Here is a 25,723-nt window from a genome sequence, read left to right as displayed (position 1 = left end):
GCTACAGTAGATGAGGAAAGTGGAGAAAATAACAAAACAAAAGCAAGACCACTTGTCTGTTTCAAAGAAGCAGCCTTCAGAGTCTTGCTGCGCACAATGTATTAGTCAACTTCAACTCTCACATGTGAGCCCTAGAAATAGCTTTGTGAACTCCCACAAATCCTCTCCTTATCACAAGATAACAGACAAGAAAGTGCTGATCATCTGTCAGTAAAACTTCATTAACTAGCAAATATTTTAGCAGTCCTTCCTTAGCTTCTCTAAGGTTCGGGAAATAATAGATCTGCTCTACTGCCTCCTCCATAGTTTAACAGGGAACAGGGCTTGGCTACTTTTTCCCCTTTCTGTCTGCGTCTTGAACTCACACACTAAATATAACTTTGAACAACACTTCTGGTATCAAGAGCTTTTGAAGCAAGAGCAATATATTAAATAATTCCTTTTTTAGGATAACTTACATGACCCTGCTTATTTGGAGACAAGTGAACCACAGGATCCTGTCTCATCAGTCTTCCACTGGGGCTTTCTCTGAAGGATGGCAGTACTTTTGATACTGCTGGGAGATGACATGTTGGTTCTGCAATACAGCATACAATGATGTACTGAAGAGAGCATGCAGCACAACAAACTAAGAAAATGTGCAACTAATTTTATACCGCAACTTTTCCCACTACCACCAGTAGCCAAAAATTTTGAATATCTAACAAGAAATTCATTCCAAATGAAAAAAATACATTGAAACAAAACACAGCTGAGTAAGTGAGGGCCCATTCCTGCCTGGCGTAAATCAGAAAGACCTCACGAAAAATTTGCAGCCACCGTCCTGGCTTTACCAGAAATACCTGAGCAGTGCCATGCCCCCATTGTCCAATAGCACTGCATCAGAACATTAACACAGAGGAATATTCATTTTCACCGTGTATTGACATTGTCTGTCTATATGTATATTGCCTGTGGACAAGAGATTAAAAACCTCTGAAAATCTGCATTTCTTTATATCGTATTCTACGCAAGGCAGGACAATAACAAAAGTCTACAGTGATGGCTTAAATCCACGTTTTTCTCCAGTACCACTACTACACATATTTCCTGTCAAAGTTAAGGTGAGCTAAATAAGTATTTTCTAATTGCAGAAATAGCATAATCTGTTGAAATCACAACGTTCCTGTAAAAACTGATGACTGAGAATGAGGAAACTGCATAGATGTACAAAAGAAAGGAATACTTTTTAAATTAAACCAGGTAAAAGTGGACTGATTTAATTACTCATCTTACATGGACAGTGAAGTGCTGTTTGCCGATTAATCTTGTTTTTTTTTTTTTTCCTAAGAGAGAAGTATGGAGGATCTAGAGGATGTTCAGGCAACCCTTCGGGGACGTAACTGCTTTTTCAGAGTCAAAGGCCAGTTTTTTAAAGGAATCTTTCTTCGCTGAAACTTTTTACATAGATCTTCTCTCCTGTGCTTATGCAGTATTTTGCATTTCTAGCAACACTACTTTTAAATATAGTATGTGCTTATGAACATCACCTACTTAACAACAGCCATTGTAATTAGCAGTTCTTTAAAGCTTTCCTCAGTACAGCTATGGTTTGTTCATCTCCATCTGCAGCATAACTGGCTTTGTATTTTACTTTTTTATTTATTTTTAAATAACTTGATTCTCCCTGACAAGTGGTAACAAGTGATGTGGTGCACAAAGAACAAAGCTTTTCTGTAGCTAAGAGTGGGGAGGAAGGTGTCAGTGTGAATTCACTGCACCTAATGCCTTATTTACCTTGATACAGATTATCCCAAGTGGAAATGTGCTTATTTGGCACAGAACCCATCTTTCACCTAAATTCACCAGACTGGCAATAAAGTCTCCAGTCAGAGATGCAGCTTCCAACTGGCACTCTATGAATGCAGGACAATACACAAGAGATAAAATACAGCAACTATATGTCAGTACACATTTTTCAGCCTCTGCCAAATGCTGGAGCTATATGATCTGCCACACATTTTTTCCTGTGCTTTTTGGCCTTATTTATTTATTTTGCTAATACGGTGACTCCTGACGTTTTAGAACAGAACTTGCTGGCAGCTCTGCTTAATGCCAGCATCAACACACAACCGTTGGTCTGCAAAAGTAATGCTGAGGAAAGGATCGGTTTTACATGTGTCGTTACCATCACAACAGTATCAAAACATATGTGATTAAAAATCATTCTGTCAAAATGAGAACTGCAGATCAGTATAATCACAGCTCTTTAGCAAGAAGTATGGGGGGAAGTTGTGAGGGAGGGACTGACAGATGGTTTCAATAATAAGGCACAGTTCTCTGAGGTTGTGAAGGTATGTGAATAAAGTACATCTCCAGAACCTGACGACCGCATTTCCCTCACAAAACTCCTGCTAAATTCACTGAACTTTATTCTCTTTTCAACACTAGTCAATTTATATAGAAGAAGTAAAGAGCTGCAGTGTGGCAAAATGATCTGTATATATGCAAGGGTGGAAAAAAGTATGGAATTGTTTAATCTATGGTCACAAAGTAAGAAAAAAGTCTATCAATTTTGACCATGCTCATCATGTTGGATCAACGCTGTTTGTAGGTAGTACAACAGTTCCATTGGTGTCAATCTCAGTGGTATCCACGCAAATCAAGCCATAGCTGTAGGGAAAAGGTCTATGTGCAGAAACTCCAAATGAAGGCTTAACAATGCAAATCCTCAGTACCCAGCTGTTTTATGTAGTTAATATGTTCCCTCAGCTGACAGCTTAATTGCCAAGTGCAATGAAAACGTATACACTGGCGGAAGGCGATTACCAAGCTATAGATTTACTTCACTATTTAAACTTTAATTGCATTTTTTACCCATTTTGTACATGGTATTTTTATAGCTTCAATGATCAAACAATCAATTTGCATTTATATAGCACCATTTGAAAGGGAGCATCACAAGCACTATGCACAAACTAAGCAAAAATTAAACTAAGTTAAGTCACTTGGGAGAGCAGGTGAGGTCAAACAAGTCCTCAACAGCAAGGCAAATTAATAAGTCTGTCCACCCAACTGCTTCTAAAAGGACAGAGCATTTCAGGGTAAAAGTATTAAGGTAGTTTTAGTCCCATAGTCAAATACAAAACTGAAATGAGTCCTTCCTCAGGTGATATTCATAGGTCTCAAGGACACAGACTGCCGAAGCTAATGCATGTTCAAGATCTAATTATTCATCCTGATGAACAAGGTTAACTTTCAAAGACACTGAAAATACAGTGCTTAAGAGGGTTCTCCCTCTGCACAGAGACAAGTATTGCCAAAGTCACCTTGTGGTTAGCACCACTTGCTCATTGTAAAGAATTAATTACCTACCCATCTGGTCAGCGATACTATCCTCACTTCTTTGCCAGCTGGGTGTGGATTTGCCGCTACCACCCGTATCTGATTGCGTGTTCTGCCTGTCAATGGAAGCAGGGGATCTACGGCTAATTCCAAACCTGTTGTAACACCCCAAAAACAAAGCAGATAGTGATTTTAAATATGAATAAAGGGGAAAGAGCACTTTTAAGAAACCAGTGTAAAGCAATAGGGCAGAGTAAGGCGTAGGATGATTGATTTTCCATTTCATTTTTGTGGCAGCTCTCAGGACACATTTAGGACCTTTAATGCATAAGGTGTACAATACACATTAATTTATTAGTCATTTTTGAACAAGAAAAATCTGTTACAGTACATACAATTCAAAAACAGACCCAAACCATCCAGGAATAACATTACGGGCTTTCATTTACACAGACATTTACAAGGAAAGGTGACCAGACAGTTAAATAGTTACAGAAAATTGACCACACTGAGTAGAACATGAAAGTTTGGATGAAAATCTCATAGGAGAATGAGGTGTGTTTATTGGGAGCAGATTTTAAGGATGAATCCTTTTAGCTGGGAAAGTGCTATCTTGGATCTAGTCTAAGTGAGTATCTGGAGGTTCGTTTTGGAATCCCACAGATCTCAGCCACTTTCCCGGGTTTTAAGTGAAAGACTACTAGGTCACACTTTACTGACACACACATACATGCAAACAACACAGATTTATTTGGGACAATATTACACTGCCAAATATTTTAATTAATATTTTATGAAGTTGACTATTGGTTAAGGACCCACAAAACCTGAGAGGTACAAGTTCTGTAAACTATGTAGTTTCAATCATAAAATAACTTGATTAGCGCAAACTACAGTAGTAGGAAAGCAGGGAGGCATTAATTATACCTACTGCTGTAGAAGAAAGCACATGGTGCAAAAGAAAACTGGTTGCAATGGACTTGTAAATCCTGTTAGATTAGTCAGATGGATTTTGGAAAACTCAATAACGGTAAAAGTAAACTTTAGCAGAACAATCTCATTTCAAAGGAGAGACCAAAATATACATTAACTATATGCCAAAGTCTGTAAGAATTAGAACTATAATTTTATATTACACGTAAATCACACAAGTACATATGGGTTCAGAATTACCAGGCCAATCATTAAGAATTCTTCAAAAATAATGCTTTTATGTTTTTTGTTTTGTTTTTAAAATCAGACATACCCTGAAGGAAAAAAAAATCCACAACTTCTCAAAAGAATTCCAGCCAGCTGATATATTCTCTATATATCAAGGAATTTCTCTAGCTCTCAGTGCCTAATATAACAAGAGAAAATAAAATACCCCAAGCAATGCTTTCTACTCACACTCTAGCTACAGACTGCCCACATCCTCTAATGTGAAACTTAGATCTGCCAAACCATCAAAACTAGCTTAATGTGACCCTATTTGAATGTTCTTTTACTTACTAACTCAAGTGAACCCAAAGACAGTATGACTCAGAACAACCAAATCACACTCCCACCTTTAAAGACAAGCCTCCAGAATCTGTGTACACCTCCAGCACAGCTCCAGAATGTCAAAATGTGAACTTGGGCCTTCTAAGTTTTACCCAAACATGACCCTACTTCCTTTTTTCATCTCTCTCTGGCATAACTAGCATATTACATGATGAATAAAAAGGTGAAGAACATCTGGATACACCTGCCCTCTGAATACAAACACCTTAAATTGAAATTGCATTATGTGGGTAAGGCTCTTCCATCCAGTGACTGTAGCTAGAAGTTCACTTAATCAAATGCCTAAATTAAACATGATGAATTCAATACTGATTCAATAAATGCACAAAATGACAACACACAGTATTTATAGAAGCTGACATTCTTTAAACACTGATCTAATTTCCAAACTTTTTAGATTTGAGAAGTATTTTGGGAAGAATATATTTTCATGATGAAATAATTAGAAATTGGTATGCAGAAGAAAAAGCCAGAAATCCAAGACGTCTTAGTTTGACCAAGTTGGTTTTCATCCATATTTTACTTTCTATACATTTATATTGTCCTCTTATCTAAAGCCCTTATGTTCATATCTATGAAAACAGTTCATTTATTCTCACATTCTATGGTGTGCGTTTTTTTTTTTAGATTAGAGATAAACAAAAATACCATGTTGCTAATCTTATTTCATTAAAACCACTGTTTTAATAATTGATAAGGCAAGAAATATCTTTTCTTTTATCATGAAGTTGGCTATTTAAAAATGGGAATAGTAAGTGCAGGTGGTGCTATGTTCCATGCTGCTTAAATTTATGGCCCATCAGGGTATGTAGGGAGGAATCCAAAAACTAAGTAGAAGTCAATCTGGATTAAAAGAACAGGCAAAGGATTAAAAGAATAGGAATATTGCTTAAATACGTATTTTTAAAAATATGATCTTAAGAAGGAACTCATTATTTCAGTATTTTCTTCACATCTTACTACCATTTATTACATACACGTAGCTTCAGGTAATCTTGGGATGAGTATAACGAAATACACATACATACATCAAAACCAATTTGGACATTCTTAAAAGCAACGAAGTGTGGCCTATACCCAAAGTCAGGTTATGGACCAATAATCTAGAAGAGGCAGCAGTTACAGCTTTTACTGGTATCTGGTAAAGGTATCAACCTTTGTTTCCATGTTTCCAGTCATTAAGTTTCACAAACTGTTCAAACTGGTCATACCATGCAGCAAGAAAGAAATGAACATGTAAATGATGCAGTTAAGATACCCTGCACTGGGAGGTCTCAGGGACTGGCATACCCAGAGCACGCTGGAGCCCCACCTCAGGAAGATTACCTTCAGGCCACGGCACCTCTTCGGACAGGTACCTTTCTCCACACCCAGCAACTGAATGCTACTATCTCTCCCCTACTTTAACAAAACATGAGTTAATCTCTGCCACCTCTACATGGTGTACCAGACACCTCTATAAAGCTGCCCAGAATCTTGCCTCTCAGATGAATCTCAACAGAAGATGTCCAAGGAACTGTAATGAATACTACTTTGCTTACTGAGGCAATGGAATGTTTCTCACTTAATGAGATTTTTTACACTTTCTCTTTATAGCTTGGCAGATAATGTTTGGGAAGTCCTGGGTAAATTATAACCCACGTGTGCAAGGACAGTATGAGAGAAAAAGTGCTTTTCCTTTAAGAATAGAATTTAACAGTCACATCATTGGAGTTTGATAAGGATTTAGTTGTGTTTTTTTGATGTTGTTGTTTTTGTTTTTTTAGGTATCTGATAAATAAAAGCAAAGTTCATGTATTAATTACTTCCTTCATTATTCCATTAAAATATTGTTTGTTGGATTTATTAAGTTTCAGAAACAAACAAAAGTGTATAAAAGGTTTCTAGGACACATCTTTGCTGAACTTGCCAAATTCTCAAAGAATGCTGTAGTGCACATATGTGTATAACTAACCTGAAAGATGGAAAAGGACTGGGGAAGGGTGGTGGTGTGCTGTGAGGCCAATTCAAAACAAAAACCCCATGTGTGAAAATTCCTTCCTACTCAAGCAGTTATGGTTGCAATGGTCTATGGACATATGGCAGCACCACGTTTTTTTTTTTTTTTTTTTTTTTAGAGCAAATGACGTAGTTGGAAAAGAGCAGACAAATATTGGGAGCACAAGCTGCTCTTCAGAATTCTAGACAACACAAGAACTGCTGGTATGAATGAGACAAGTATACAAAGAGGTTAAAGTCCAGCTGCAGAGCTCTGGACAAGCTTCCATTTAGTTTCTGTACAATGAAGTTTCTTGGATTTAGAGCAAGTCGCCTAGCATCCATCAGTAGGACTTTAGTACAAACTCAAATAATGGCCTGGACAGTGACAGTCTCACAAAAGGCTTTCATGAAGGTGCGCAACAGAGAAGAGATGGCTTCCTTAGAAAGCCTCAAACTGAGCCACAAGGAGAATATAGGGAGACAAATCTTTAGTCACCTGGAGCAAGAAGCAGCACTTGTTTAAACACATGCTCAGAACAGCATTCTTTGTACCTAAACAGGCAAAAGATTGTGGCCTGTGCTTAAAAAAGTGGCTTGTGCTAAGCAGTTCTCGACAATGATATTTATTCTTACTAATGATGCATTTTTTTCTATAATAGAAAGATATTCTACTTTATGTAGGACCCAATAGAATGAATTACACACAGTGACAAGCAACATATTCAAGACTTCACAGGAAAGCTTTGCAGCATGAACAGTTTTGCTCTCTCTTCTCTACAGGAAGTAATTTGGAATGTGGTAGATAGCTCTCTTACTGCCAATTATTTTTTTTTTCCCTACTTAGAGACGCTTGATTTATTGCTCCATTCAGTGTTCTCTGAAAATGATACAAATTTAATTTCTTCCTCTGCAAGCTGCCCCTTACGTTGACATTGGATCATTTCAGAGTTTGAATATTTCTGGAAAGTTGGATTACAGAGCCTTAAAACAGAGTGACTATGAATACATGGAAAAAAATACTAGTTGTGGATTATTTAGCACCTTTGCGCCCACATATTTGAAGTCTTTGCTGCAGTCATCACTATTTTGCTTCCACTATTAGTACAGACTGCAAAGCCCTAAACCTATTACTTAGTTTTAGAATCTAAACCTGTGAAATGAAACAATTTGCAACATTAAACCAATATTGTTAATTTAGAATTAATTTACTGTTTGTTTGTTTTTTTTTAATACATAAACGTTCCTTTATGAGCTCTGTTGTAGACTGGGATCAGAGGGATAAGTTAGGGTGCAAATGGAAAAAGTAGAAGCAAGGGATTTAAAAATCTGACTTCCAAAAAGCATGACAGTGATACTTGAAAACAAACATGTTTTAATGCGCGTAAAGAACAGTTGGCAGGAGGCTGTGTAAACACTCCTGTGTTTAACATACATTACAACAAATGGAACAGAGAACAAAAAACTGTCTAAAAAGAATATGAAAAAAGTCTAGTGCCTACCCTTCCGGCATAGATTTTTGTCTGTATGTGCCCCCACCAGAGCCAGTCTCACTTGAGGTTGATAAGTTGCTTGGAGAATTGCGGCACTGCTGCGACCTTGCTAAGGCAATGGACGAAACTGTGACGTAGACATCAGAACCAGGAGACAACCTGTTTAGAGCAAGGGAACCAGTCAAATCAGCAATTCCGAACTGCAGTAACGCAGTGCAAAGCATGATGGACTACCCAGTGCAAAATGTCACATCAGCAAAGAACATGTCATCATTGAGACAGAAATAGTGCCAGTCAAAGGATTAGACATGTTCCCCCTATTAATCCATTCCCTGTGGAACCAGGAAAATCAGCTTGAAAAGGATAGTGTATGGGAGCAAATGAAGAAAGGCAGGTGGGGATGGGGGCACGAACCATGAAAGCATCACAGTTTCTAAAGTCCGGATTTGTTTTTCGGGATTGGGTGTAAGGAATAATGAAGCATGAAATTCCACACCCAAATACCAAACAGAGCAATCTATTTCTACCTCCCAAAACAAACTCTTGCCTGGAATTTAAACTCTTCCAAGAGTGTCAAGCTTATCCCTATGCCAAACTTGCCCACATTAAAGCATAAGGTCTAAAAATGTAATATTATTTATAAATATCTTGAAATCCACCCAAAAACTTAACATTCTCATATAAAACATGAGAATGCTGAAAATACAGACCTGAATCACCTGAAGCCTTCTCCTGTTGGAATAACCGTACGGCAAATGAACAGGCTAGAATTTCGACACATGCATCTGGGCAGAATGCTTACACTGTTCAACTTGTATATCCTGTTCTACAGTTGAAGTCTTTTCTAGATTCTTTTCTGCTTTGAGTATTTTATTTTCCAAACCCCAACTGAATTCAGTGCTGCTAGTTAGTTTTTTGTTCAACTCAGTAGCGACTGAAGCCATTTAGTACTTCTGCAGTGATAGAAGACTTTGAATTACACCACCCAAGAATAAATTATATTGTGAATGTAAATCTTTTACAATATTTCTCTGAGTTAAAATGCATAATACACACTAAAAAATATTGACTTAAAAAAAAGAGTTGTTTCAGTACACAAATTTAGTCCAGAGATTTATCTTAACCTAGACTCTTAACCTGTTTCTGTAAACAAGCAGATTTTAATCTGCTCTCACCATAGTACTGTATGGAAGTTCAAAAACTCTTCTGAAATACAAAAAAGCACAGCACTGACTAAGATGTGTATATTCAAGTATATGCATATCCAAATACAAATACACAGGTAGATTAAAAAAAAAAAAGTGCATTTGGTCTCCTACCAGAAAAGCAGTAAACTAAATCTTAAAAGGGGAAAAAGAGCAACAGGGATGAACCAAACATGCTGATCGTCTGGAATTCCATAAAGTACACATCATTAGTAGCAACTCTTTTTCCCCAGACAAGAAAGGAATGATCCAACTACTCCTGACCATCAAAGTAACACAGCAAACTCAGTAATTCCTTTCAAGTCTACTGAACTGAATTTATCTTCTCACATTTATCAAGCAATATTTAATTGCAAAGCAAACAGTTCAAAATTTGGAAACTTGGGGAGCAGTGAGCCAAGCAGTTCGTTTTCCCATTGGCACTCTTATAAATGAAAAAACAGTTTGGCCAACAGAAATGTGTGTTTTCAATAACATTCACACATCTAATATAATCATACATGTTTAAGTTATGCTGGCAGAGCAACACACTTTGAAAACGAGCCTTTTCACAATTTTTCCTTTACTATTAATGGCATGGAAACCCTTTACTTCAATAATTTCTGTAAAATGATTTCGTGTTGGAAAATGCTTACATATTCACTTCGGATTCAGCTATGCCTTTTCTCTATTTCCTGTGCCTTACCGAAAAGGTGACAACACTATTCAGAAGGAACATCAAATTTTCACAACTGTGTCATGGAGTTATAACTCATATGCAAAGATGAAAGGCCCCGAGGGCAAAAAAAAATAATCGTTATAAATGTGACCTCAACAGCAGCAAGGAACAACGAGTTAGGCAGCAATATTTAAAGCAGCAATACATTTTACTGGTACAGTTCACAACAGGACATAAATAGGAAGAGACATTTCATTTTATGTGAAACACACAAATAAGACGAAAGAACTTCAAATTAGTTTGAATTGACTTATGAGCTGATTTGAAATCTATTGATGAAACGCACTTTCCAAGACAAAAGGAGTATTGTTAGCAGTGTGTCCCTGTAGTTAAGTTATTCTGTGCTTGTCTTTTATTTATAATTTAAAGAAATAAACTAAAGCAGGCTATTATCTATTTCAAAAGACAGCTTTGAGAAGAAATTCCAAAACAGTTAAGCGCATGAGTTCCATAATTGAATTTAAAAATAGGCCAAGTGTCCATTGCATTAAAGAGATACAATTACATTGCAGTCAATTGAATTGGGATTATACTACGTGTGATTTAGTCTCTAACAGATCTAGTTCATCCTGAAAGGACTGGTCGAGTCTTGCCAAGTATGGGAAGAAAATCTTCTTTTGTGAAGACAGTGAGTGGGATGGGCTATGTTTATTTGCTTAGTATGACAAAGACATCAAAAGCATCCATCTTGCTCTTAATAATTCATTTCCATGTCATTTGCTGTAACTTTCCCCAGATCTTCAGCTTGCATATGCACATAATATATACATCATAGGAAAAAATGTCAGCCTAGCACGCTTTGAGCTTATGGCCTACGACAGTCTTTAATTATACAATCATACTCTGTCCCTTCTGCACAGCTCTGACATGCAGGAGGTGCAGCTGACAGAAGAGAAGGGACAGCCTTAGAATCAAGGCATTTCCTTGCTGTCTTAGCAAACTGAAATCTCTTCTTGCACTTGCTACAGCATTCCTGTACGATTACTGGTGTATTTGTTAAAGATGATTTTTCATTCATTGTCACTAATTGCAACCTTCTCCAAGGCTTGAGTTGATGCTGAGGCCTGATTTATTCCTATACTGAAAATTTACCAAAGCAGCTGAAGCTTTAATTTGAAGCTGTAATTAGAATATATAAAATATTAACAATGCTGGGCACACTTCCAAATTTGAGATGCCCAAAATAAGACATAGCAATTGATCAGAACATAATTTCTCTACCTTTGTTCTTAATCTGAAGAGGTCTAAAGACATCTCTTCTCACACAAGAGTCTAGAAAATTAAGTTTAATTAATACCCATGAAGCATTCAGAAACTATAGTAATGGGTGCCACTGTAAAGCTTAGAGGGGAATTAATAATTGCATCTTTACAGTGGGGTTTGAACACCATCCAGTAAATAAGGGATGAAGTAATGAAGAGGCAAGTAAAATATTAAATAGATGTTCTTTAATGAGCTGTATCCACTGTGTGAACTGAACGAGGCAGAGGTCCTCTGTTTAAAGAAATTCTCATAGTTTAATAAAAGGAAGTATCAAAAAATACATTTACACAAGGATCCTGAATAAAATTGCACAGCAAATCAAAGTCTGGAAGCCAACTGTATGAAACAAACTCAGAATAGCAAGAGGGAAAAATAAATAAGTCAAGCTCCAAAATTACATCTTCTCCAGTAACATCAGCTCTGGCATGCTGCACTTACATATGTGGTTTATCACTGTTTTCCCTCGTGTCTTCCTCTGATGTTTATTCTGGGCTATAGATTACGTAGTGCCCCATGTGAACTAATTAACGTGAAAGGAATTTATCCCATTTGTATTACTAGATCATTTAGTCTTAATATTGCAGTAGCATTAGAGATTTATATTAAGATGTATAAAGTTTCTGATTATTTTTCCTGCTACTACAAACATGCACATCAATCATGACTACATTAAAGGAGCCAGGATAAAATACTATGAGGAATAGGGAGATTTTAAGTATAAGCTAGTGAATTGGATGCATGAAGACAATTCAATACAGGCAGATTTAAGTACTCTGCAGGTCAGGCATTTGTCTGCTTTCAGTCAGGGACTGTCAAGCGAGCAACTCTCTCACCTACAACAGCAGTTCCTTAGGGAGCCTAAGAGGTTTTTATGTATATGATACAAAAATGAAATCCACTAGATCTCAGGACTGATAACGCAGCTTTCATTTAACATAATTAACGAACTAAAGCAAAAATAAGAAGTGCAAAAACCTAAATTTGTTTCACTCAGTATCTATTTTTAGAGACTATAGGTATATAAAGTGATCGTCAGCCAAATACCACTAGCAGGTAACTCCAAAAGTTACACTTCAGTCATGAAAGGCCTGATATATCAGAAATAATGTAACGTCTCTATTTTATTCTCAGAAATTCTACTTGCTTGAGCTATGGCTGACAGCAGGATTCCCCTCCTGCGATTCTGCACTTTCTCCAAAATCCATCTGAGACTCAAGGCTCAAAGAGTCCCACAGACCAATTCACTATGTGCTTCTTGGCTGCCGTGTCCCTTAGGACACAGATCGCAAACTCTGCCCGTCTGCTGCTCAGTGGAGGGTATCTGTCACCACCGTCACTGCGCCGTGCTCACTGAACAAAGAGTGTGCAGCCAACAGCAAGCAGGAGCAGGGAGCGATAAATGTCACCTTCAGTCTCAAACAGCTAAAAACATCGGCCAAACATCAGCATGTGTTAACTAGGGCTCAGTGTTGAAGAGACACAAATGATAGCTGGTGATAGACCACGGCTGAGCATGAAAATGGAGGTATAGGTATAATTTAATTCTGAAATTGCTGACTGATGCTGATTCTCATAGGTAAACTTCCAGCCCCACTGACAATTTACAGCACCTTCATTTGGAAAGTGAAGCCCTGATGGTAGTAAGGAAATACAGGCTATCTGCACAGCCTTCCTAATGAGCCATAATTAGGACCTGTAACACTTCTGTGGCTCTCTCATGGGTTCTCTTGACAAATGGCTGACAAAAGTCAGTCAAAACCAAGAGACTGATAAGGTTTTTTATATGAAAAGAAAATTACTGCTTGTAAGGCTGATGACAGTTCAAGCTTCGACTCTCATTAGTAAAGCACCAGTGGCCTGTCTAGGAAGGACAATAAGCCAATCTGAGCTTCAGATGGGAACACAAGAAGGGGGGTAGGAGAGGGATACAGAGCGGGTTTCATGTCACGAGTCGGAGTAGAGCCCATGGAGCAGTGCTAATGGAGGGGCTGACAGGGACCCCCAAGTCCTGATGGTTCACAGACCCTGGGCTGTGAAACTGATAAAGTATCAGGTTTGAGCAACCAATTGTTTTGAAAGCATAATGTAAGAAGAGAACTTGAAAGTTCAGTGATGCAACGTGAATTGCTACCCTGAAAGCTGAAACAACAAAAAAAATGCAGAAATACGCTAGATTAACATCACTAAGAAGAATATTTCAGTGATCCATGAAAAACTTGCCTACTTTGAGATGAACAGGTAAATCTGAAGTCCCACTTGGTGCTCTGGTGTTATCTGTCACTGCATTCTCACAGTCCCACTCATGAAGGGCCTTTGTTCATGACTGAGCTAGAGACCCTGGGTACGCTGTTTCTTCCCCTTCTACCTCCATCATCAGAGAAGACTGAAAACAGATCGCACTAAAAAAATTCTCCACTAGCAAAATTCTCATTCACGTTCTTTTCAGTAACAGTTGTTTCTTTCTACAGCTCTTCAAAAATATTCTATTGAACATAAATACTGCAGAGAGGGATAGTGAAATAGCCTTTTTATATACAATGGGGCCACATTTATAATTGCATTAATTAAAGGGTTGTTACTGGATCACATAACACGGACCACCAGTATAGATTCTGGTACCCATCTTACCATACTACTCTTGGTCATCAATTTATCCAACCAAGGGGGAACTGAACAAGGAACAAATCACAGAGAGCAAAGCAACACGCAGCACCATCACTGCTGCCCACACCAGAAACATGCAGGCATATGCCAGCATCTGCTGATATGTGATCTTTGCTCTTTGAAAAGTAGAAAAATTAGCGGTGAGAATAAATAAATCAAATGAGACAGTTGTTAACAGGACTATGAAAATCTCATTTTGGTTCATTTTTGAGACTTTACATGGTAAGAAGGGAAGTATCTGAGCTTCCTAAAACGCATAGCTTGCTTTTGTCATGCAGAGAAAAGACAAACAAAGAGTCTTGCAGTGAGCTTATTGCCTTTTTTTTTTCCCTTCAGTATTCCTTTAAAATGACGTAACAGTATTTTTCTTCACTTTAACTGGAAATAAGTTAACCTCATGCAGCTGCTGTTATATTTAAACTTGATCCAGCCAAGACTAACATGTTTAGAAGAGCAGACAAATATGAGAGAAGACTTCTCATGCATCCAAAAAAAGCCCCCACCAAACTAAAAAGCCACTTTGGTAATATACATTTCAGGATAAAAAAAAAAAATCAATAGAATCCCTTCTGCATAAAAAAAAAATGTCTGTAGGAAAAAACCCTGCTACATGCTCTGAAAATGAAGGAAATGGAAAGTCAAAGTTTCACATTCTGAAAACAAATACTGAGTATACGGAAATGTAGTTTTTCCCTTTGCAAAACTCCATAACTCCCCTCTAGAAGCAACTGGATAAATGTTGCATGCCTTAGGTGTGTTGTATTGCCCACGTGGATTTTTGTGCACAAGAAAATCACAGTTAGTAATACCACATCTCTCAGTGCAGTCAAGGTCTTATCCTCCCCAGCACAAGGAATGGAACCAACCACTCAAGATTATAGACAAAATTCTTTGGTTAGTACCACAGACAGAGGCTTATGAAAAGAAGAGCAACTCAACTGAATTCAATATCCTGCCACTCCCTGAAACTTTGCCCAGGTATTTCTGTGCCTTCCGTAATTACAGGGTGAGATTCTACAGCACAGGACAGAGGGGAAAAAAAAAACAACACACACAAAAAAAACAAAACAGACCTACTCTTATTCCAAACTCATCATCTACCTGTCTCCAGCTGTAACCAGCAAATATGGCATGAAGCCATGCAATTTTTATCTTCCATTAAATATATCATTACAGACAGAACTAAGTCCAATGTCTCACAGGCTTTTGCAGCCTTCCTCACTCACAACCAGATCAGTTAAAGAAAAAAGATAAATTGTATACATACATACATAATTACCAGTGTTTTCAAGGTTGCCCATTTCCCGTTAATGCAAGCTTTAGACATGTATCTATAGAGCTTACTCAAAGATACAAGGAGGTGGAGGGTATGGGACACACCCTCTAACCAGTTTAAGTGCATTAAGTATGCCTGCATCTAATGAAAAATAAAGTAAGAATTTGAAGTCCTTACCAACTAGCATAATTTGTTAAGGTGGCTTACACAGAAGCTTCAGTTTCACCTTGGTAATTTTCTGGTCTTGATTGTACCGTCTTTTGATATATATTTTTTTTTATCCCCAGTTCTTAAGGACTTGAAAAATGTTTTAGCTTCATTCATTACAACTCCTTTTCTAAATTTTCTACACTATGCACCTTATTTCCACTGCTTTATATTTTTCAGCAATGTAAAACATGCTTAGAACCTGTATGCAGCTTTAAAAAATTATTTTTCTTAAGGAATTGTCCAAAACAAGACCTAGAAGCTATGAGTTTATTTCCCTCAAAACATCTCTTTGTAAATACACAGACAAGCAAAACAATGACAGTTCACTTGAGAATTATAAATCTTTTTTATGAAAGAACAAAAACACTATGAAAGGTTTCCTGATACCTTTCTTGATAATAATTACTTTCGTATTTAAAGAAACAAAAAAACACATGCTAGATAAATGTGAACGTAAGAATCCAGCCTAACAAGTCCAAAAGCTTCCCAGTCAGGTAAATCTGCTTCTGTGCTGGTCAGAATTCCCTTGCTGTACCATCTCGTTAAATGCTATTCCTGCCTCAAGAGCTTTAAGTTATTTCACCAAGCCTATAAAACCATGAATTTTCATTTACTATGTCAAAACGTAGAGGTTCAGGAACTAAAGGTTCATATCTAAAACTTTGCAACTCATTTAAAAACTAAGTAACAATACAGGAATTTTAGACACTGTCCAACACAGCGCAACATATTCTATCAGTCTAATACTACTCATTTTGTGGTTAGTCATGCCAAGCAGAAGTATTTGCTTTTGGCTTGTTTCATTCATATTCATATTGCATTTTGACTAATTAAAAACAAGATAAAAAGCAATCTTTAGACACCTAGATAAATCTGTTGTGCTTTTTTCCAGATTAGATGCTGAGCAGCAATAAAAAGCAACTGGTGAAGATACATACCTCCGGCTCTCCAGTGGGCGCCCATCACTAGAGATGCTTCGGGGGATGTTGGCTGCTCGTTCTGGGGGTGGCATTTTCCCTTCTCCTTTCCCCGAGCCAATCCTAGATGTTACTGGACTTTGAATTTGGGATGGTACCTGAGCCACATGAGGTCCCTGTCCTTTGTTTGCATTTCGCTGCCATTTGTTATTATTTCTGAAGGGAAACTTGAATTCGTATGACATTCCTTCATTCACTTTGTACTCCATCACTGGCATACGGTAGTTTTCTGAAGAACTCCTGGAAAGAAGAAAAAAAAAAACATCGCTATAAAAAGAAAACAAGTACATTCTGTCCACAAATGCAGGAACAGGGCAGCATAAAAACTGGACTAAGGACATGAGCTAACCCAGTTCATTTAAGATGCAGGGAAAACTTTTGCATAGATTTTAATACGGTAGATTGATTTCAAAGGTAAATGTGACCTTCAGCTCTGGTTCGGATAATTTTGACAAATATATATGTCTCTATTTGCATGAATATTTATTGTGGTTACTTTGTTTACCTACACACATTTTCCCATGGGGAAGAAAAGAATGTCAAGCTCTGTAAACAATCAGTACAATTTTTTTTTAGCTCTTCCTTGAAGTGATTATGACATTAATGTGGAGAACTATCAGTATCTCCTCCCACTTAAAATATAAAACAAAGTGGTAACCTGTTATCTGTATACAATGCTATTAGCAAATTCTGCAGTCTAACAGGAATAAGATGGAGTAAAATGGTGCTGAGGTCTTGCTGTTCACAAGATACGCATTTTGGAGTTTGACTTTGGTCTAACTCTAGCCTTAAATTAACTTAGCAGTTGGAAGGCATGAGGAGTGCTTCTGAAGCACATGTAGCAGCTTCACCTGAAAAGAAATCAGTCTGTGTGATGTGAAACACTGCAAGGAAAATGGGGATGATCAGGAAATAAGTTTTCCAAGTCCACTCGCTATCCAACTAAAATGTTGGCACCTCCCCTCCCCTCCTTGGGGGGCGGGGGGGCCCCCCCAATATTTTAAGTATCTGCTGTTGTTTTCCTAATGATTATATACTTCAGCTGTTTGGGTTTCTCTTTCTTTGTAGGCATAGTTACACTTGGAGAAGCAAGAATACAAAATTCCCTCTAGTTGCTGTGTCCTTAATTTCAAGGTCAGCAACCAGTCCTCTAAATGAGTTCAGCGGCAATGCTTTAATGCCTATGTTTTAGCAGAGATATAAGCGTAACAACACTTGCCTATGTGCAGGGCATTAGACTGTGGATCAGGGTATTTGGATATATTTTTGTATCTGCTACTGACCTTGCGTACGTGACTGTTGGCAAGTCACCCCATCTAACGGCACCCATGCTCCTCCTCCAACTTTATGTCAACCAATTTATGAGGATAGGAACTGCTTCTCGTGTGAATGTATTATACCAAGCAGAAATAATCTTCAATTCAGCTATAGTCTGTACAATTTACTGGAGTAAAATACCAAGTGATCTCCAGAGGAGGCAATGAAAGGACTCCAGTTTTGGAAAACTGATTGCCAGAGGAGATACTGCTTTGTGCTACGTTTTAAGTCAAATCTTCAGCAATATTTGTAGGATAGCCACAAATTCAAGACACCGTTTCTAAACCTTAATGATCTTGGATAAAGCTAACAGGATAAACAGTTGCTTTACAAAATTTTGTAACGGGGTAATAACCTACTATGAATATATTTGCCCTCTATAAGACAACAAAACCCACTGCTGCTGAGAACTGTATTTCTACAAGTGCAGTAATTTCTCTTCCTGCTGTGAGTATGGATACACTAACAGTAAGCTTGCTTTGGCTGTACTTAATTTAGTTCAGAAATAATAGGATCTGTACTTTCCACACAGATTCTTCTGCTCTAATCCTTTTGCTATGATTGCAGCTGAACGTTCCGTTTGCTTGGGCTGCTAAACACTGTATAAAAGCTTTCCAAATACCTCATTGGTGACCTTATGCCACTGCTCATTTTAATCCCTGACGTATTCAATTTTCCATTGACAACTAGGGGACAAATAAAACGCCTTTCCTCTCTGCTACCAATTAGAACAAGAGTTATTAAGACTCACAGTAAAAACAAATATAGATTCTTCTAGCTTTTATGCAAGTACATAATGCTATGTGGCTGAACAATGCAGACATCTGCAGAGTTCAGAATGGAAAAGTAAGAATTATAGAAAGCTTTGGGTGGTATGAGTTCAGGAAAAATGCAGAGACTCAGTGTCCAATTTAGAAAATATATGTACTAATGTTTATTTCTGATCAAACTACATTTAAAACCTGTACGAGCAATAAAACAGTAGACACAAGCCTCCTCAAGCTTAACAAAGATTGGAAACAAGAGGCAGGCAGCAAGATCTACTACTAAGTAAAGAAGAATTACAATTCACAGCATTTTCTCTGGACAGATCCATAGATTTGATAGACCTTAGTAATTTATAGTCTTATTTATTTGTGAAAGAAGAAAAGTATACATCCATTCTTATCTGTCAAGTACTACATCCACACACTGCAAACTATCAACAAATGGGAAAGCAGAAACGTACAATGATTTTTGACACAGCAGAAACACAGAATTCTCAATTAAAAGTTGTTTGATTTCCATGTGTAATTTAAAGGTTCTTTAGCAATCTTATTAAACTGCAGCATTCGATGAATATTTAGCGGGGCCCAGAATGTGAGTACAGGCAATTTTCCCTGCCTCTTCTTTTATATATTAAAACTGTGCCATAGTTTCTGGAGTTAATGCTTATTTGGTGGCATTCCTCCCCTCCCTTAAACAATTTCTGACCAAAAGTAGCTATTACAGTATACCTGCGTGGTGTGCAGTCCTCATATGGAGGGACGATGACGACCTTCACTGTTACAGATGTTCTCAGAAGATCAATCATTTGCTCATGGCTCAGGGTGGCTACAGCCACCTTACAGATTTCCACCAGCCGGCTCCCCTGTCGTAGTCCTGCCTGCCATGCGTAGCCGTAGGGCTCGACGTCTGCCACAATGCCTTCATAGTTTACATGGAAACCAAGCTGGCCCAGTCCATTCCTACGCAGAGTCATCTCCACTGTTTCACAGCCCTTAGTCACAAGCTGTGAATTGAAACAAAGAAAATTTAGTGAGCACTCATTTTCAATGCTCATGCAGGTCTACATTTTCGTACAATCAACCAACCACCTCCCAAGACAGTGATGGGACATGATCAGGGAAAATATATCACGGTCCTTGGATTCAACCAACTGAAACAATCTTGTCACTCAAACTGGTATTGTCAGTAGTATTGTCACCCACGTTTTGCCTAGAAGTTTTTACTGAAACCACATGAATTTTAGAAGAAACATGGCAGCACACAACAAACACATGGAGTTACACAAACATCTCTATTTTATCTTTTACACTTTAGTAACCAGACAACCAAGCTACCTGTTTCTAGCTATTTCAGTAAGCTGCAAGATAACTTTCAATCAGAACAGTAACGTAGAGGCATGCAGCTGCTATACACAGTAAACTACAGTCCATGCCACCTCTTCTATCTACCACAAAAACAAATACAGTAAAGAACAATTTAATAGGGCAGGTTTTTTCCTTTTTCCTGGTCATTATACATCTACAGTTGTAAAATTAAAGAAAAGACAGTGAAAGAAAACACATTCTTTCATGATTCAATTCAATAAAGAAATGAGAACACACAAATGTTTTATATACAGATACCACCATTGACTACATTTTTATTTTATCATATGTATTAGGAGAGTATCTGAAGGTTGTAATAGGAATTGGGACTGCACCCTGCTGGTGACATAGTAAGACAGTCTCAAAGATACTGCAGTTTCATTTGAAAGAAGTTACAAGAAGCCTATAAAACAAAGAAATGAAGGGAAAACAAGCAAAAGAAAAAAGGCAACACATCAGTATCTATTGTGCAGAAGTAATGTATGTATGTGAAAGCCCTGGTTTTTTTTGTTTTAAATACTGAGGCATTTGACACAACCTGCTGCAGTTGGCTGGTATCTGATTAAATGTCAGGGCTATATCAGATTTTGAGGAGTAAAGGCAGAGAAGTCCTAACAGATTTACTGATCGGCAACCAGAACAGCTTCAGGCATCCCAAACATTGAAGCAATTGAAGCCTTACATGGTGGTGGGGTCAGAAGAGCAAGCAAGCTAAGAAGAGGAACCAAACAAGAGAACAAATTCTAACCTCCAGCCTTTTGACGATCTCTTTGATGTCATCAATGTTGCTGATGAAGCTCTCCAAAGAAACACATTCACCTCTCTCATAGAATATTTTGATATTTGTGTCCGTTGAAGTCCACCCTATCACATCCCGACAGGAGCAATTAAACACCACGCTTTTTGTGTCCTGTTCAATGAGGACTACAAATTCATTAGAGATGCCTAGGAGACAGTCTATTTCCATACCCTTGCTGTAATCTTTTGCATGGACACTCCAAACAATAGCACCAGAACTATAGATCTCTGCTCCTGGATAAGGCTTGGACTTCTCTTTCTTTTTTGAAGCGAGCGAGATGAAGGGGAACTTGCCAGAAGGGTCAATAGGTGTATTGGTAACATTCTTCTCTGCCAAGTCTTTCAAGTATTCTTGACGGGTCCTGGTGGCCATCGCACGAAACTTTTCTGATTTGTGAGCAGCATTCTCTGCATTAATGACTTTGGCTAGTAAGAAGTCCCTGAACACATTTGATTTAGGAAATGTGACACCTTTTGGAATAGGTGGTCCAAAGGATGGTACATCTCTCGATCTTGTCACAGCAACACTAAAAGAAATACAGGAATAAGGAAGAAGCAGAGTGTTTCAGTGTATGCAAATTCAGCATTTTTTGAATAAAAAAAACGTATTCCCTTTTTTCCTTGACCCCTCAATGTTTTTCTCCTTTTCCCAGCAATATGCCTATATTTACATTTTAATCTTGCCAGTGCGGAGACCATGTCCCTCACTGAACGAATAGAGGACCAATTATTTCTTCCTCTAAGAACTTTCTGAGTCATTCTCAGTACCACAGCTTAAAGAGAACTTGAAATGCAAAAACCTGCCTTTGTCATAACATAATCAGTCAGGTACTGTGGTTCTGATTTGTTTCTTGTTGTTATAACCAGCATATTTCTGACACACTCTATTATTCTAGCTTATAATTTAGGCACCTAAATTGCTGAAAGGCTGATCTGAAAGGCTTATTCATTCAGCAGTCTCTCCTAAGTAGAGATCACCAACTGCGCTGCAACAGCTTCGTAAAAAGAAGTACACGAACTATTCAGACCTGATTTACCACATCTAGAACTTAATATAAAGCAGCAATAACTAATTTTGGCCAAAATACCATGGTAATTAAGTTAATGAAGAAAAACCATCAAAGTACACTGAAAGTGTACGTGGTCGTTAACTTGGAAGGCTGGCTAGTATTAGTTTTACACTTTATTCTAACCTGAGTCTTTCAACATAACTAAGAAAATTCCCCCAAATCAACAACTGAGATTTTAGAAACACTAGCAAAGCATTTGAGGGGAGGGGAATGGATGGGGATCACCCAAATCTTGGTTTTGATTTTAATTTATTGGTTTTTAATTACTTTTTTTTTTTTTCTGGCAACAGATATTCAATTATGCCAGACTGCCCTATTTCCTTCAAATGTATGCCTATATATATACAAAGTATGCAGCACAGAGTGCCCATGATGCAACTATCTGGCTCTTGATGATCTTCAATGGTGCTAAAGAGTCTGTCGTTACGAGGTACAAGCCTAAGCGTTAAACACAATTAACTGAATTTAATGAAAAACTACCAGCGACATTTTCTTTGATTAGGTTCTCAATATCATGAACCACAGGGATAAGACTTTAATCTTTAACATATGCTAGAGAAGTTTTAAAATGTGAATGATGTTGACGGAGAAGCCAGACTTTTGAAATATTGTTTATCTTAGCTGGGAAGGAGAATCACTGGCCAAGACAGTGCTTGATTTTATTCCTTTTATGTAGTTTTTAATATAAATTCCAGTACAATTTTATGCTATATGGCTTCCTGTTTTGTCTAGAATTATGAATCTATGAAACTGTTCCAAACAATCCACTGAAAAGAGGTCAAACTTGCTTTGAAAAGTTTCCTAGAAAAACTTTTCATAATGGAATTCTATAAATTTAAATCAAGTGTTCACACTAAGGGGGGGGGTGGGGGGGGCAGGTGGAGGAGAGGAGAAAGGATTTTAGTCTTAAAAGACAGTACACAAAACGTACAGTGCACTGGCAGACTCCAGCATCAATCTGGTCTGCACACAAGCCTGAAGACCAACGTGCATTAATAAAATTGCAGGATTGGCACTTAGCACCTAGCCAATTTTTAATTGAACACAGACACACTTAGAGCTTTTTTTTCCAGCTCCCATCCCTTAAAATCTGAATCTGTAGTGTCACTGCATCACTACAGCTGACATTTTCATATGATTTTATTCACTATATATTATTCACTAATAGTAATCAATCAGGTTCTCGCCCTTACAGTTGTGAATTCTTGAAAAACAAAAATAAGAGATTCAAAAGCCTGAAAGCGAGAAGTAAAACCCATGAGATATTTAGATTTATTACAGTATAAAGAGTATAAATCTTTACCATGCTTTTTATACTGAAATAAATAAAAATGAGTCATACTATCTAAAGCAGTAACTGAAAACAGATACACAAATTCAGATCAAAAATACATTTGCAGTGGAGGATTTCCTACTTTCCCTTTCCTTCAAAATCAGTTTGTTTGTTTTTTTCCTACAAAATAAGAGCTGAAACTGTCTGAAAGGTTAAGAACAGGCTACGTCCACATAAACTAAACAGCAGTTTGTCTTCAGAAGTACAACACAAAATGAGAATTTCAAGCTAACTTAAAACTCTAGTACCCCAACTACTATGGCTCACCATTTGTGGGTTTTTAGTAGAAAGGGTCAGGAAACAATGTGAAGATAAAAAAAATACCTATCTAGTTATACACAGTCAACAACCTGCCTTAAAATGAGTATCAACATAAACATGCCTAAGGAAAGTTAAATACATGTACAAAGTACAGCATTGATTCCAGTACTGCTGTGTGAGGGTGTTACCAAAAACTGTGGGGAAGGAAAAACCTTCAAACCCAATTCTATCTATTTCAAAAACATGAATATATCATCTCAAAGACACTGTAGTCAACTGCTTTAGCTCTTCCTTTACATAAGCGCTTCACTGAATTAAACACTTAGGTGAACATCTGTATTTCAGTAAACACAGGTTAATTATAAAGCTACCTCGTTTCAAGATAACTGGTCTAAGCCCATTACTCTGACACTTCACATTATAAATAAAATAATAATTAAGAGTTTGCTGAGACTAATCGGTATTTTAAAATAAAAATACAGCAAAGGTAAAGCAAAGGTAAAAAGTTCCAATTATATTAAAAGAGCATTATTTCTACACTTAGTTTAGTTAAAAAATTTACACCAAGTAGGAATCTTATCTTGCAATACTTCATTGTATGTTGCTATCAATTAGCATTTTCTATCTTAATCTTAAGAACGTGAAGGTTACAGTAAGATTTTTTGCTGCATAATACTCTGGGATAGTATTCTATTTTATTGAACAGAAGTAAAGCAAGCAACAGGTATTTCAGACAAAATATTACTAAAAAACTAGCTTCTTATTGAAGGGTTAATCATACTTTTTCCCCACTATGTTTATTTCAAAAAAGGCAATAAGCTCAGATGCCTAAGTTACCTGAAGAAAAAGTGAATTCATAAAAATAAAAAAGGAAAATCTCAAATACTGTTATGAAGACATTAAAAAGGAAAACGAGAACAGAATTTTCAAATCATTCCTGAATGCTTGACTAGAGACCAAGCAAGAGTTTTCTCCTTTAGATACTCATGTGTGTCTATCCACCTTTTAAGAAACAAGGATCTAAATTCACATATCCCCAAATCTCCTCGACCTCAATCTTTCATCGTGTTTCTACACTTCCATTCACACTCAATTCCATGTTTTCATTGAAACTAGCGACAGCTACCTGTAACAAACGCTGTCGGTACAGGGACCGTGTACTCTCACAATGACAAAGACGTGCTGGAAGTGGGATCGAATGTTCTTTGGGCTGAATGGCTGTGCTCCAGGTTCCTGGAAAACTATTGTCACAATATCGTTTCCAATATGTCGTTTTCTCAGAAGCTTAAAAAAAAGCACAGGTTAAGTAAGTCTTCTCACATTTTTTCAATTATTTCTCATTATTTTCAATTACTGTTGTTCAATTTTATATTTCAAGCTGAAAACCAAAACAGGTGAGGATTTACATGCTAAGTAACAGAATGTTAGTTATCTAACGAACTTCAGGCAGGGGCATTTATTTTCATAACAATTTCATTTCTACATCTAGTATATAGGAAGAGGAAAGTTTAATACAAGTAAAAATGAGAAAAACAACAAACACCTGCTAGTATGTATTCAGTCATCAATCAGTGATAGACAGAAGCTGGAAAACATTCCCTGCTTCACACAATTTTACAAGCCAGAGGTTAGGTTCTAAATCAAGTTGAAAGAAGTTGCCATTGTCCTTAAAACAGTCTATAAAAATTTTCTGATAGGCTTCTTTCAGTAAGTCCAAGACTACAGTAAAGAAAGATAAAATAGTATAATATTTAGTATACAAAGCAAGCTAAAAAGAATGTGTTATTTTTTGGTCTTAAAGGAAATCTCAATTTTACTTGTTTACAAGCTAACAAATTCTAGATTAAAATGGATACATACCACATGCAACAACATGGCCTAATATTTAAAAAGGAAAATATAATTAACTTTATTCAAATGTATCAGAAGGAGAATTTATGTGAGTACAATCTAATTATTTAACTTGTAAATTGGTCAGGACATTTGGACTAATATCTCTATTCTTATATAAGGTATCATGGGATCCTTACTGGCCTTTGTTTTTTTTCTCTGAAAGGAAAACGTCTCTATTTCTCTCCATTATTTTGAGACTGTAACACTATTTAATTGCAGTAGTCCAAGTAAAGCACAGAAGAAATGCCATTTTTAATTGTTTTAAGCAGT

General features: G+C 37.2%; 1 protein-coding gene across 8 annotated transcripts in view; it reads right to left on the bottom strand.

Annotated features, from left to right (window-relative positions):
- SIPA1L1 (signal induced proliferation associated 1 like 1) overlaps nt 1-25,723 on the bottom strand; it is a 203,067-nt gene that overhangs the window by 22,062 nt on the left and 155,282 nt on the right. For all 8 annotated transcript variants that reach the window (XM_035327041.1, XM_035327039.1, XM_035327037.1 and 5 more), the window contains 7 exons: nt 24,687-24,844; nt 20,847-21,423; nt 19,463-19,737; nt 16,611-16,889; nt 8,346-8,495; nt 3,355-3,479; nt 459-577 (listed from right to left, as the gene is read on the bottom strand). In XM_035327041.1, coding sequence (XP_035182932.1) covers nt 459-577; nt 3,355-3,479; nt 8,346-8,495; nt 16,611-16,889; nt 19,463-19,737; nt 20,847-21,423; nt 24,687-24,844 — 1,683 coding nt within the window. The remainder of the gene's footprint in view (nt 1-458; nt 578-3,354; nt 3,480-8,345; nt 8,496-16,610; nt 16,890-19,462; nt 19,738-20,846; nt 21,424-24,686; nt 24,845-25,723) is intronic.

This window comes from Oxyura jamaicensis, chromosome 5, assembly GCF_011077185.1.
Source record: "Oxyura jamaicensis isolate SHBP4307 breed ruddy duck chromosome 5, BPBGC_Ojam_1.0, whole genome shotgun sequence".
Taxonomy (NCBI): Eukaryota; Metazoa; Chordata; class Aves; order Anseriformes; family Anatidae; genus Oxyura; species Oxyura jamaicensis.
Note: the sequence above shows the minus strand (reverse complement) of the source record. Positions and strands in the feature narration are given on the sequence as shown.